The 15,128-nt window shown below is 38.1% G+C and overlaps 1 protein-coding gene across 2 annotated transcripts in view; it reads right to left on the reverse strand.

Annotated features, from left to right (window-relative positions):
* Window positions 1–15,128, reverse strand: part of LOC126161879 (translation machinery-associated protein 16 homolog) — a 45,106-nt gene that overhangs the window by 17,778 nt on the left and 12,200 nt on the right. For both annotated transcript variants that reach the window (XM_049918009.1, XM_049918008.1), the window contains exon 3: window positions 14,236–14,376. In XM_049918009.1, coding sequence (XP_049773966.1) covers window positions 14,236–14,376 — 141 coding nt within the window. The remainder of the gene's footprint in view (window positions 1–14,235; window positions 14,377–15,128) is intronic.

Below are 15,128 nucleotides of genomic sequence, written 5' to 3' on the forward strand. Positions count from 1 at the left end.
ATTTCGGACACCAAAAAAGATGAGAAAATTTTATGAAATGTCAGTCAGACACTGCAACATTTGCATTAGCAACTGGATATATATATATATATATATATATATATATATATATATATATATATATATATATATATATATATATATATATACAATTCAAAGCAAGAGTCTGTTTGTAACCTTCTGCCTTTCTGCTCACTAAGAATCCATGGCACTATACACCGATAATTATCATTTCTGTCATTCATTCATTCATTCATTCATTCATTCACTCATTCGGGGCGTGCAGTACAGTGATGCGACTTGGACAGCCTCTCTTATGCAAATGTCAACCTCACATTCCAGTGGCACACTCCATTACCACAGACGAGGCTATGACAATCAAGAAATGGCAGTATAACCCAACCACACAAACGGAATTTTAGGAAATACATTCCTTCCCTTATAACACCTTGGTTGGGAGCCAAGGCCAACGCTCAGTGGTTGCAGCTCACCATGGCAATCGACTGTTGTATGCTAATAGCCCGTAACTGCTTAAAATCTGTATATCCAATAGCCCATAGCTGCTTAAAATCAATACATCCCCTTTGTCAGGAAAGTTCCTGGACTGGTTTTTTAAAAAAATAGAAAATTGGACTTACCAGGTAATGACCCAAGCAACTATTGAAGTAGTCCCCTTGGATATCTATACACACACTTGCCAATGTTTCTGGAGATATTGGAAGCAAGTAGAGAAATTTTCAACTGCAATGTTTGAAAAAATCATTTGTCACAGCTTACTGGATGTCTGCGATATGCTGACGAAGCTTTCTTTTCATTTGCCTTTTCACTCGCGAAAACAAGAAAAAATGTCAAGGCATGAAAGGTCAAGCAAGTATGGCTGATGTGACAATGTCTGGCCAGATACTTGGTACAGATAACCCATATGGGGTCTTGCACTGTCATGCAGTACGAACCAGTCCTGAGAACACCACAAATCAGGGTGGTGACACCTAATTGCTTGCCGTAAATGTTTCAAGATTTCAATGTAAACAGTTTGGTTCACTGGTTCACTGCTTGAGCTGGAGGAAAATACTCTTGGAGACCTAATCCTTTCCTATCAAACACTATCAACATTGTTTTTGTTCTCTATGATTGTCATTTGACTTTTTTTCAAGGCTGGTGAGGCAGGACTCCGCTATTCAGCACTTTGACGCTTCGTGTGAGAGTCATACCTTTCATCCCCAGCAAAAAGTTTTGACAGAAATGAGGGATCATGTCTGGCTCTATCCAGTACTTCAGCAAAAATTCTTTGTATTTCCTCTTTCTGTTTATCTGTTAGTGCGTGAGGGATGAGGTTTGCATTACGTTTCCTTAAATCTTAGTCTAAAATCTTATGACATACATTATGATTCAAAGTTGTTGTTATATAATACATCATCTGATATCTGGGATCAACTTGCACTGAATCCCTACCTTCACAAAACATTGTGTGCCACTTGAAAAGCTGACTTCTTCGAAGTGTCTTGTCTGAATATGCTTGCTTAATTTTTGTCCTTTTCTGAGCTTAACACAGAACTTATTGTTCAGGCTTTGCTCACAAGCAGCATCAACTGTGTCACCATGAATAGTGTGCCAAGAATCCAAACAATCTTTTACTAAGCATAGCCCTGCCACCCAGTGAGTTCTTACGGAAACACGGCCCAGTTCATTTCAAGGATGCACACATTCAGGTAACATGAAAAAAACATTTGTTCCTTTTTAGTACTGCAACACAGACACAAAAAACCTGTCCTGGAACTTTTCTGATAAAGAGAGTATTAAAGAAACTAAGAAGCAGCCAGGCAGACCTAATAACAACCTTTGTAAATAGAACAAATTTGACTACGCATATATTCCTGTGTTCTGAAAATCCAAATAATTATGATCCCTCTTTGAGCGATTGGGACTGCTCTTAGGTAAAAGAAATGAAGAAACTATTGAAGAGTTTAAAGCCAATGTCTATGCAGTACTCCAGGAAACAGTCCAGAACACATGCAGGAAACACATTTTAATTACGATGATGATTTTAATGTAATGGTGGGTGCAGACACTCTTGCACTGAAGGAAGTGATGAGATGATATGGTGTGGACAACATGAATAATGGAGAACTTTTTGTGGATTTCTGGTCCAATAATGGTCTAATTATTGGTGGGTCATCTTCCCTCAAAAAGAATGTGATAAAATATCTTGCACGTCTCCTAATTGTTACACTCAACATCAAATTGACCATTTTAAGGGGAAACAAGAGGAGAATAATCTCTCAGACATGAGAAACCAAAGGGGAGCAGATAGGCAGTGACCACTGTCTTGTGTCTGCACATGTTTGCATCAAGATACTTCTACAACTACATGGATACTCTGCAATTCACATTTAAGTACCTGGCAGAGAGTTCATCGAACCAACCTCACAATTATTTCAATCTTGTATAGCGCACGGAAAGAATGCACACCTATATCTTTCTGTACAAGCTCTGATTTCCCTTACTTTATCGTGGTGATTGTTTCTCCCTCTGTAGTTCAGTGTCAATAAAATATTTTCACATTTTGCGGAGAAAATTGGTGATTGGAATTTCATGAGAATATTCCATTGGAACAATTAACGCCTCTATTTTAATGATGTCCAGCCCAAATCCTGTATCATTTCTGTGACACACACTCCCATATTTCGCAATAATACAAAACGTGCTGCCCTTCTTTGAACTTTTTCGATGTACTCCGTCTTTCCTATCTGGAAAGGATCCCACATCGTGCAGCATTATTCTAAAAGAGGATGGACAAGCCTAGCACAGGCAGTCTCCTTAGTAGATCTTTTACTTTTTCTAAGTGTCCTACCAATAAAATGCAGTCTTTGGTCAGCCTTCCCCCGGCAACATTTTCTGTGTGTTCCTTCCAATTTAAGTTATTTGTAATTGTAATACGTAGGTATTTAGTTGAATTTACGGCTTTTAGATTAGACTGATTTTGTCGTGTATCGAAGTTTAACAAATTCCTTTTAGCACTTTTGTGGATGACCTCACATTTTTGTTATTTAGGCTCAACTGCCAATTTTTGCACCATTCAGATATCTTTTCCAAATTGTTTTGCAATTTGTTTCGATCTTCTGACGACTATTAGTCAATAAACGACAGCATCATCTGCAAACAACCTAAGACAGATGCTCAGATTGTCTCCCAAATCGTTTATATAGATAAGGAACAGCAAAGGGCCTATAACACTACAATGGGGAATGCCACTAAGAGAAATTGTTTCCAACTCAAAAGAAGAGATTTTACGTTGCGAAGTTGAAAAATGAAAATAGCAGATAAGAGTTCAAACTGTAACTGAGAAGCTGGTACAAGGGCCTTTGCACAGATGATGAAGAGGTCATGATGAAGAGGACATTAATGAAGTCTGGGTGAAGGTCAAAGCTGAAAAAATTGTTTGCTTGAGGAACCCAAGAAGAAAGGAATAGATGTCAGAAACAATTTGAAATTGTTTCAGACTATGGACAGGAGTAAAACTAAAATTAAACAGTAACAAGATGTGGCTCTGGAGAATTAAACTATGGGAGGAACATAAAGATGATTATATGAAGGTGAAAAAAAGTGTTTCAGCCAATCACGCAAAGTGGGTCTCAGAATTGGCTGAGAAGGTACATATAGCAACTGCTGCTGAAGACGTGAAGGAGCTCTACAATGTCACAAGGATCCTTGACAAAAAGAAAGTCACCCACAGTCAACCTGTAATAAGCAAACAAGGGCATCTTGCCAACAATGACACACAACTTTCAAGGTGGCTATGCACCTCAAGGTGATTTGCAGAGTACGGTTGCAGACGTAGATGGTGCGAACACTTCATGGAGGTGCTGAATGCACATGATGATAAAAGGGAACCCAATCATGAAGGTGATCCTGAAATGATAGAAAATATGATTAGTTCAGAGCCACTTACAAAGGAAGAGATTAAGTTAGCAATCAAGCAAGTAAAGAATGGAAAGGCCCCAGCGGCAGATAACACTGCTCCACGACTTCTGACCACTGACCCAGGCACAGCCACTGATCAGCTTTACCCTCTTTTGATGAAGAACTACAAGTTGAGGAGTGAGCCACAGGAGTGGAGAGAAGGGCTCCTTGTCAAATTGCCCGAAAAAGGAGCCATCACCAACTACGATAACTGGAGGGGAATCGGCTTCCTTACGATTCCAAGCAAAGTGTTTGCACAAATTATCCTTAGTAGAATCAAGGTGCATGTTGAACTGCATATGAGAAAGTAACAACCCAGTTTTAGAAGTAATCATTCTTGTACAGAACAAAGAAACACCCTTAGGAGTCTTTATTAAACAATCAAATGTATGCATCACTAGACTTCAGTGTCTTTTTTTAGACTTTGAAGAGGCCTTTGACTTCATTAAAACAAGTCATATGTGGAAACCTATGAAGTACAGTGAAACCTCTTTATAACGTTCCTCCATATAATGTTTTCCTCTATGTTACGTCCGTTTTCTTCGGTCCCGACAAAGCCCATATAAACAATGTTAAATATTCCTCTTTACTGCGTTTCCTCTATATTACAGTTTCCTCCATGTAACGCTCATATTTTTGGAACCCTGGTCAATTATTTGCCTCTTTATAACGTTTAAGTGACTGGATGTAGACTCATCGTTTTCCGTTATGTGGTTTCACAGTTTGCACTGACTCGGAAAGCCCGCGCTCAGCGTATTTCATATGTCAGCGGCAAAACCCGGTCACGTGACATGTGACGCACATTCTGCTTGCAATCTTTTTGGCGCCATTTCAGTCGATGTTTTGTATTAGTACTTATAGTAGCGTGTTGTGTGAGGTGAGCAGAAAACAGTTCGTGTGCCTAGTAAGTGTGTGTCTTCGATATAACGTTTTTTTAAAGCTTTCATCAGTGGACATGGGTGAAAAGCAGAAAATATTTCTCTGGAAGAGAAGGTTTCTATTATTAAAAAAGTGGAGGCATCTCCTGGCATGAGTCGCGTGGAGCTAGCGAAGCAATTGGGACTGGCCCCTCAACACTATTGTGAAAAACAGATCATCAATAATGGAAGGGTTTGAGAATTGTGGAAATTCGAAACGTATGCGTTTGAAACAATCGACTTACGACGAAATGGAGAAAGTTTTATTAACTTGGTTTCAGCAAGCACGTGCTGCAAACATTCCTATAAACAGAACTATTTTGAAGGAGAAGGCGCTTCAAATATCACTTCAGTTAGGAATGGACAATTTTAAGGCGTCCAATGGATGGATTGATAAATTTAGACAGCGTCATGGTGTTGTGTACAAATCGTAACGTGGAGAAAGTAAATGTGTGGATGAACCAACTGTAGCTCAGTGGATACAGACTCTCCCTAATTTGATACAGGGCTACAAACTGCGTGACATTTATAACGCTGACGAAACCGCCATGTTTTTCAATTTAATGCCGGATAAGACATTTACTTTTCGTGGGGAAAATTGCCATGGCGGTAAGAAGAGCAAGGTTTTATTGTGTACAAACGCTGATGGCAGTGAAAAACTGAAACCTTTGGTTATCGGGAAGCCAAAAAATCCAAGGTGCTTCAAAAACATTTCCACGTTTCCGTGCAAATATACAAACAATGCCAAGGCATGGATGACGAGTGAAATATTTTTACGTTTTCTAAGAGAATTTGACGCCAAAATGGTGAGTGCTGCAAGAAAAGTGCTGCTGTTTGTGGATAGGTGTGTGGCACATCCACCAGACGTACCCTTTCTGAGAAATGTTAAAGTAATTTTCCTGCCACCCAACTGCACTAGCCGTCTGCAACCTTTGGACTTGGGCATAATACACGCCCTTAAGGTTAAATATAGGATAGCCCTTGTAAAAAAGGCCTTGAATTTGATGGACCAAAGAAAACCGGGAAGCCAGCAAAGCTCACAACTGAAACTGAACATTTTACAGGCAATAAATTTAATTATGTACTCGTGGAGGGAAGTAAGTGCTGAAACTATTAAAAACTGTTTCACAAAAGCGGGATTCTGTGAGAATGAGATAGCAGCTCCTGTGGAAGAAGTTGCAAGCGATTTGAAAGAGTTTCGCCAATTAATAGGCAGTGATTCTGTCACTTTTGAGGACTTTGTGGCTGTGGATGACAACGTGGCAACCACAGGAGTACAAAGTATTGAGGAGCTGCCTGCAGAGAGAAACTTGGAGAGTAATAGTGGTAGTGAAAGTGACAGTGACAAGGAAGATGACCCTGTGCCCTCATATGCTAAGGCAGCTGAAGCCTTTGAAACATTCAGGAGGTACATGATGGCCCATAGACTTGAGGACAGAACAGTAGCTCAACTTGCTCATTTGGAGCAAGAAATGATTGCCATAGAGTCTAGGAGAAACAGAAAACAAGCAAGCCTGCTTGAATATTTTAAAAAAATCATAGGTATGTTATTTTCAGATTGCTTAGGTTCCTAGAGTTTTGTGCAAATTTAAGTTCCATTTGATAATTTAATTATTTAAGTAATTTTTCTGTAACTAATTCTTTTTTAATCTGTCCCATTTACTGTGTTTTTATGTAATATGTTCAGTATATCATAAACAAAATTTGGCTCATTTTCTATAATTGGGTCAACTGAAGAATGGGATACCACCTGTCAGCTTTGGAGAATGACGTCAATCTTAAGAATGTGTTATAACTTTTTACTGTACAAACTGATCCATTTACTTTCACCCATCCACCTACCGAGCCCCAAGTTTTAATTAAAAAAAAAAAAAAAAAAAAAAATAATCAGTTGATACATTGATCATTTGTAATGAATATCATATGTTGTGAAAATTTAAAACGTCATCTATGGCACCATTTGTCAAAGCTGATTAGTGGTATCCTGATCTTCAGTAATGCCCTATAATTATTATTTGCAAGCCTTCCTCTTTATAGTGTTTTCCTCTATACAGTGTTCAGAATTTGTGGTCCCTTGAAAAACGTTATATAGAGGTTTCACTGTAGTATACAATACCAGAAAAGATACTGAAGGTTAACACAGAGGCTTACAATAACTAAAAATGCTGAATCATTCATGAGGGTAAAGTTATGGAGCCTTTGCCCGTTAAGTCTAGAGTTTGATTCTTTATCTCCATCTATCTTTTTACTTGTACTGGATGAAGTTATGAGAAAAGTGGCAGAGGAGTAGGAGGAGAACAAGAAGAAAGGATACAATAAGGATGGACTGAGTGGTTGGATGATTGTGTGTTTTCAAGAAACATCTGCCTCCTCTCGCAGAACCATACTGACATGGAAGGAAAGCTGCAGGACCTTGGATATGAAGCCAAGATTGTTGGATTGAAAGTGAATGTCACCAATACAAAGATTATGAAAATCAATACAAGGGGTACAAGAAAGCTGAGAGCAAACAACGAGGACGTTAAGAATATGAAGGAGTTCACAAACGTTGGGGGTGTAGTTGCCGCAGAGAGAAGTGCAGGTGCTGATGGCAGAACAAGAATCCGAAAGGCAAATGAAGCCTTCATCCAGCTGTATGCATTACGGAGCACAAGAGAGATTTCCATAACAAGTAAACTGCTACACAGATGTGAAACTTAGAAGGTTACCTCTACAATCACCAAGAGTGTGCAAGTCTTTGTCAGTAGATGTCATAGAGAAATGCTTAAAATCTTTGGAACAGAACTAGAGAAGAACAAATCACCATCCAAATCAAGAGAAGGAAGTGGAACTGAATCAGACACACACTCTAAAAGAGCCCTGCATAAGAGCAAGAGGAAATAAGTCAGTAAATCATTCATTCACTGACACATTCATGAATCGCATCATAGGACAGGGATGTGGAGCACATTAAATTCTCTATCAATTAGCTGGTGCAACCCCTGTATGCTCCTTCTGTAACCCACACTACAGTCCAATTAAAATTACTTGATAGTCCACACTTCACAGGCATGAACTGGTTTCCTCCAATCAGAGTGCTCAATGTCACACTTGAGCTGTACACCGTTGCCAAACTGTCCCAACAATTGACCAATTCACCTTGTCCAGCTTTCTTTCTTATTGTGTTCGGATCCCAAAACTTTGATATGGCCCTTTAAGTTCGTATTTCATCACAAATTACGGAAAAAAAAACAACCAACCAACTCACACACACACACACACACACACACACACACACACACACACACACACACACACACACACACACACACAAAAATGATGCTAATGATATACACACACTTCATACACAGCACTAACTAAACACTACTTCCATACTAGACACAATTCAGTGTCTTATATACCATTAACACGATCACAGATACGGGTTTAGATTTTAAAAAATTTCACACAATATTATGCAAGACCAAATTTTTGAAGGCTGCAATTCATTGTTGCTATAGGAGTATATTAATCATAAGTATAACGATTTGATGCACAACGTTGTAGCGTACTGGTTAGTGGATTAACCTGTCTTGTAGAATTTGAAATTCTTACCACCCAGTGAATTTCTTTTTATTTCTAAATCTAATTAAAAGATTTTCATTATTATTTTTATTCAATTAATTGATTCATATGTATTTTTTTTGCCACGTCATTTTCATTATTCCATTGACTTTTTTATTTGCCCTTATTTTTCTTCCTATCTTTTTTTTTCATGCAGAATCTGCCAGTATCATCTATAACCTACAACCAAGTGCCAACCAGGATGCTCATTGGTTGCAAAAGTGGTAGTTCGTGTAGCCAGTGTGAGAACAGTTTCAGATAACCAGCAAATGATAGCAAAAAATTACATTTTGTTTCCTAGTACTGAAACAAATTTTTCTGCCTTGAGTTTGCTCATTTAGGTTGGCTTTAATCACTGTGAACAAAGCGATTGTGATTTTAGTTCTACCGCTGATTGTTAAGCACTGTTTTCTTGGATACATTACACATTACAAGGTTTTGGTTAGTTTAGGTCAAGAGTTTAAATTTAGGGCTACAACATATGTTGTCTGCCACTGTTCAAGCGTGGGTCACTTAAAATCAATTTTTGACAGAGTATCTTGCATTTCCGTCATACCTCACGGCAGCCGCTTCCAACATTCCTCTGTGTTACACATTAACAGTATATGTGAAGTGACCCGCTGTGTCTGTGTGTCACCTATAACCGAGCAGTAGCTATCAGCTGATGTGGCAACAGAGTAACGGCAACTGACAGCTGTCAACTATCAAGTAATTTTAATCGGACTGTAGTACCAAATTACAACTAAAGTTAATCTGCTTACATTGTAAGTAGAATTTTTTCTAGTCTCTCCCAAAAATCAACCAGTGAAGTTTCAGAAGATGTTTATTATTTTGTTTTTACAATGTGTAATGTATTTCACACAATGTCCAATGTCAAATATTGGTTTGTGTTTTATTACAAACAATATGTATTTAAACTAGTGTTCTGAAAGCACATTCAACAGAATGGTCTTAAATTGATATAATAAGATACATGGTTTAGTGACATTTAATGATAATTGAAAAGGTGTAGCAAAACGAGAAGAACAATTAATAACTGAGAAGCACACCTGCATCACAGCAGCAGACAGCACAATGTGGAGCACAACATGGGGTGTTAAAGGAAGGCACAAGAAGGAAAGTATTTACCAATCTGACACGTTCCAGAGATCACTGGAGGTGGCTGTTTTTCCTTTCTTTTTGTTCTTTGTAAAGCACAGTAAAATGCAGCACACATTATTGTGTTAGGGATATGGAAATAAATACCAGATGGATCTACAAAACATCTTTAAAATTATACAGTACCAGGCTGTATTACTACTGTGAGCAAATGTCTTGCTCCCACTCAGTCTCAATGGAGTCAACAAAAAACACACAGCAAAACATTAGTACACACTTTTTCACCATGTCTTGTTTGCCAAACTTACGCTACCTCATGTACCAGCCTGCAGATACTAACAGGGGGCAATGCTACAAGTAGTTGTTAGAGTACTGGTTACTCTCCACATTTGTGTGTCCTTATGAACTTATATCACTAAGCCAAATGTCACTTATGACAAACTGAAATGATTCTATTGCACAGGTACAAATATTCCACTTTAAAAATTTTCTTGTTTGTAGTGAGAAACAAACTGATCTTCCAATTGATACAAGGTGTTACAAACACCTTTAGTTCGAAATGGGAAACTTAATAAATTCCGTCTACAATGTTTACAGTGTTTTTACTATGCAAATGCAAGTTTAGAAATAACAGAATCAGAAAGCCATGATCATAAAGTGACTGCAATGTACACTAGTATTAAAAAGATGCTATGACAGCAGATGAAGTTTATTAAGGAGTTTTCCATTTCTTTCACTGCCTCTGTTTACCAAGAATAATTGCTATGACTACCAGGGAAAACTGTAGTTTAACAAAAAAACTAATTTAGATTATTGTCTCAAATAATTCTAGATTGTGGTATCAATTGTAGTGTTCTACTTTAAAAAGTTTCACCAAAAAAGTTGCAATACAACAGAAAGGAACAACTTTCATTAGAGAATTTCTGCACAACAAACACACACAAAATAGGCATCCAAAACCACGCTGATGAGCTAAACTTTTAGTAGCACCCACCATGTGTAATACCTTCAATACAACATTAAGTCTTAGAACATTTTAATGCTCTGTAGTGCCATAATAAATCTTAATAATTTCCTTTACAAGCAACACAAACACTACACTATACACACAGGGCGAGTCAAAAAGAACTTCTCAACTTTGGAATGATACAGAAATTGAGATAACTCATAGACTCTGTAGATGTGCCACTTTGTAGCAAACAAGCTCAAGTTTCACATGAAAGTGTAAAGTGTTATTTTGGTTTGATGTGGCTACCATTTGTGATGCGCCTAACATCCTACTGGTAATAAATTTGTTTGCACACTCATTGCAGCAAGTCAGGTGTAACTTGTGCAATGGCAGTGTACATACGAGTTTTCGGGTCTTTAATGGAACCCTAGAAAAAGAAATCAACTTGTGTCAAGTCTGGGGAGCTAGGTGGCCATGCGATTGATTCTCCCAGGCCAATCACTGACCTGGGAAGCAATTATCAAGGAAATCTTGAGCTTCCATGGGGAAATGTGGTAGTGCACCACCTCACATGTAGTAAACTGTCCCATCTCTATTATCTTCATCGATCTGCGGAATAAAAAGTTTTCAAGCATGTCCACATAAACAACACGAGATAGTGTTTTCTCCATGGAAAAAAATAAGGCCATACAATCAATTTGCTAAGGGCACAAAACACTAACTCTCGGACTGTCACAAACTTGTTCCAGCATTGTCTGTGGAGTTTTACTGCCCCATACTCTGAAGTTGTGGGTGTTCACCATGCGACTGATATGAAATGTTTGTTCATTGCTGAAGATTATTGTGCTCAGGAATGTCTTGTCATCCTCTATCCAATGCAACATTTCCGCAATGAATTCCCCATGCGCAACCTTTTGCATCGCTAATGTGCTGCGCCATTGTGAATCTGTATGGTTTCAAGTGTAAATGACTATGCAGTACTCACCAAAGTCTTTTATGGAAGGTCAGTATCGTGAGAGACAAGTCGCATTGATTTTTATGAACCGCAGGAAAAGCTCTCCCTAACCTGTTCGATGTAATCAATTACACAAGAAAGATCTGGTGATTTATAATGTCACAGTAAACAACCCACCTCAACAAAGTTCTTGTGCCAAGAGTAAACTGCAGGCCTGTTTGGAGGCTCTTTAGCACATTTGGTGTGAAATCTATGCCGAAGGGCTGCAGCAGAATTTGTTTTACGCTCCACACCAGTGGGCATAGCCATTTTAAATGCACGCTGTGCTGGTGCTCCTGGTGGTGGAATGGGATACTGATGCACTACGTGAATCAAACTTTGGGGCTGTTTGCTACAAAATGACACATCTACCAATTTTGTAAGTTATCTCAATAAATTTCTGTATCTTTCCAAAGTCGTTAAGTCCTCCTTGACTCACCTTGTATTGGATGTATTGGACAAGCATCTACCTTATTAGCAATTATTTGTATAAGGTATAAGAAAACTATACATAAAGATTAGATCTTCCCCCATAATGCAATCACTACTGCTGAGCAAATACAGATAACAGTGTGAGAGCTACAAATCTCTAAACATAAACATAATACTGCAATGTACCCTAGCAGTCCAAAGAGTTTTGAGACTTATCATCTTACCCCACTTGAGTACAATGCACAGCATGTTCATACACCCATATGAAACTGTCAGGGTGTCTGACAGCTTTCATGTTGTTCGCAAATGAGAAACACACACACACACACACACACACACACACACACACACACACACACACACACACACACTTATTTTTCATATTTTTATTTGTCCACACCAGTACAGAGCTACACACTCGTCTTCTGCTGTCCTATAGAAGATACATATTAACACCACACATAATGCTATAGGCATAAAAATAAAATACTACTAAGCACCAGTCATTCAAATGTAAAATCATAAACACATCCTAACTCCCAGAAGATGTAACCTGTAGCATATAATATTATGTATTAAATTACTATGTATCTTCTATGGGACCACTGACGATGAGCATGTAGCTCAGTACCGGCCCACAAAAATACAAAAAAAGCAAGTAGCTTTGTCCTTGTCTATAGTGGGTATTTCTCCTATGGGCCATCAGACATATTTTCTCTGGTGTTTCAGCAGATATCTGCAATTCCGTTTTTGCAACATGTAGCTGTAGTCAGCCTAACAGGTCTTTCATACAACACAAGTGTCAACAGAAAGTATTAGCTTGTGTCTCATTACCGACAAAATTATCTTAAGGTGGAATTTTACATGCCCATTTGATAGAGCATGTTCTAAATTAGTCTAGTGCATTACTTGTTTTATCAAAATGTATAAATAGGAACAGTATAACATGAAGAAAAAGTAATACTCCAGCAGCACTTCTGCATGGCAGTAGCAGTCAGCATGGACCAGTGCGGTGCTGTCACTACTGGAGTACTGGTTATTCTTTGTGCTTTCTTGTCCCCATTAGTTCACACCTATCAAAGGAATATCACTCTAGACTAATCTGGAACCATTCTGTCAAGCTTACACACAAAATTCAACTTTAAGAATCATTTTGTTTGTACTGGAAACAAATTGATGCTTTCCAGCAACACTGGATGTCACAGGAAAAATGTGAAAAGTAGCATTTGGTGTGGCTGACTCCTGCTACAAGTTGCAAGAAAGAAATTGCAAATATTTGCCAAAACACGTGAGACAATGTGTCCGATGACTCTTTCCTAAGACACCTGGTATACACAAATAATGGTGTTTACCAATAAAAGCCTCTCTTTGGGACATTCAACTTGTGTCTCTCAGTGGCTTGACTATAGTATGGGAAGTTCTGGCAGAACATAAATAATTTGGGAGTAGAGGTGAGCTGTCTCCTTTACATTGACCTGAATGTCTTATGTTGTTCAAGCACTGACACATCAAGTGAATTTCTGCATTTTGCCTTTATGGCAGGTTCCTACTGATACCCAAATCTCATCAGCTTTAATGATGTTTTTGAGGAAAGGACGGTCCGCATTTTGCATTTCAATCTAGTCGCATCAGACACCCACAAGTCATATTTGTATGGAAGTCAAAGCGTACGGACCAAACCTTGCAAACAACAATTTTCTCTTCTTTAAACCATTTTGAAGAATGTATTTACCATTTGATTTACAGACGACAGTTCGTTGTTCCACTGTGATTTGTGACACAAGAGCACTGACACACTATGACTGGTTAAATTGACATTTATTGTTTACTGTTATTGGTTTAAGCTGCAATCACAATTACTGCACTGGCGTCACTTTTACACCAGGGATAAAATCAGTGTCAGAACTTTTTGAACACTCTGTACAACTCTTACACCAAACAACATTTATTGACAATGGCAACCATGGCCAATACTACAGCTGTGCTTCTTATAATCTAATGTGTACTGCATGCAGCAGGTTAACATGCCATACTCCACACCCAGTTCATGTACAAATGGTTTCTATTTCATAGCTATATGGAACCTCTCCACAAGGAATCTGGAAGAGGTTCCTTCTTATTGTAAACTTTAATTACAGTTAACTGAAGAGTATAGAGTGTACAATGCTGGTTGACAAATGATCTGCTAGTAAGTACAGTACAGAAACCATTCACCAAGACAAAAAATATGACTGTCATACCATATACTACACATTTCATTTCAACTACAAACTAAACAATACCGTTCAATAAGTTCCATAAGCATTTCCGCTGTACACAGGGCAGCATTTGCATCAAGGTTGTCTTTGAACCATTGTAACTTCTCGCCCAGCAAATTCTGCCTTACTTGATGTATTAACTTAATCTTCTCACGTGCTGAGATCCTGTAGGATAAGAAAAATTATTTCCTATTAGAACTGATGACAGTTATTCATTCTGAACACCAAAAAACAACCTGTATCTTAAGCTTCACTGTATTATAGACTTCATATTAGTAAAAATAATTTATTCATCCTCTGGTGAAAGCTGAGTGCCTTCTCCTGCCATGCTACTATGCTTCCAAATGAAGGTAGTATGAATATAAACCGCATTCTTTACTATTCTTCTATGTTTTGGTAGACACCTCCACAACAGAAATAAAATGTATACTGCACAAATTAGTAGTTGATTAGTCATATGGCTTAATCTGAAGTAAAACACATATAGCACTACGATACAATGAAATGTACTGTCTTGCTATAAAGACTGAAACAGCTACTATGTTAACAAATAAAAAAAAAGAAAGAAAAAGAGAAAATCTGATTAACATAAGTCTTTGATATTGCTCTGCAAACTCTCAACCAAACTTTGCAACTTAACCAAGACCTCAGGCAATACTACAAATCAGTATGACTGATTCTCAATTCACATTTGTTAGCTTCACCAACTTCAACCAAACTATCACCTTTAAAACTATCCTACGCTTCTCCGTATGCTACAGATTAGTCTGTCACAAAAACCTACATTACAAAAAATAATACAGAGATAAAAAAAATTATAACCAGTGTTCTACTTGCACATATAAAATGTCACATGCCACAACAGCATCACATCAGGAGGAGGAGGAGGAGGAGGAGGAGGAGGAGGAGGTGACACG

Source organism: Schistocerca cancellata, chromosome 2 (genome assembly GCF_023864275.1).
Source record: "Schistocerca cancellata isolate TAMUIC-IGC-003103 chromosome 2, iqSchCanc2.1, whole genome shotgun sequence".
NCBI lineage: Eukaryota > Metazoa > Arthropoda > Insecta > Orthoptera > Acrididae > Schistocerca > Schistocerca cancellata.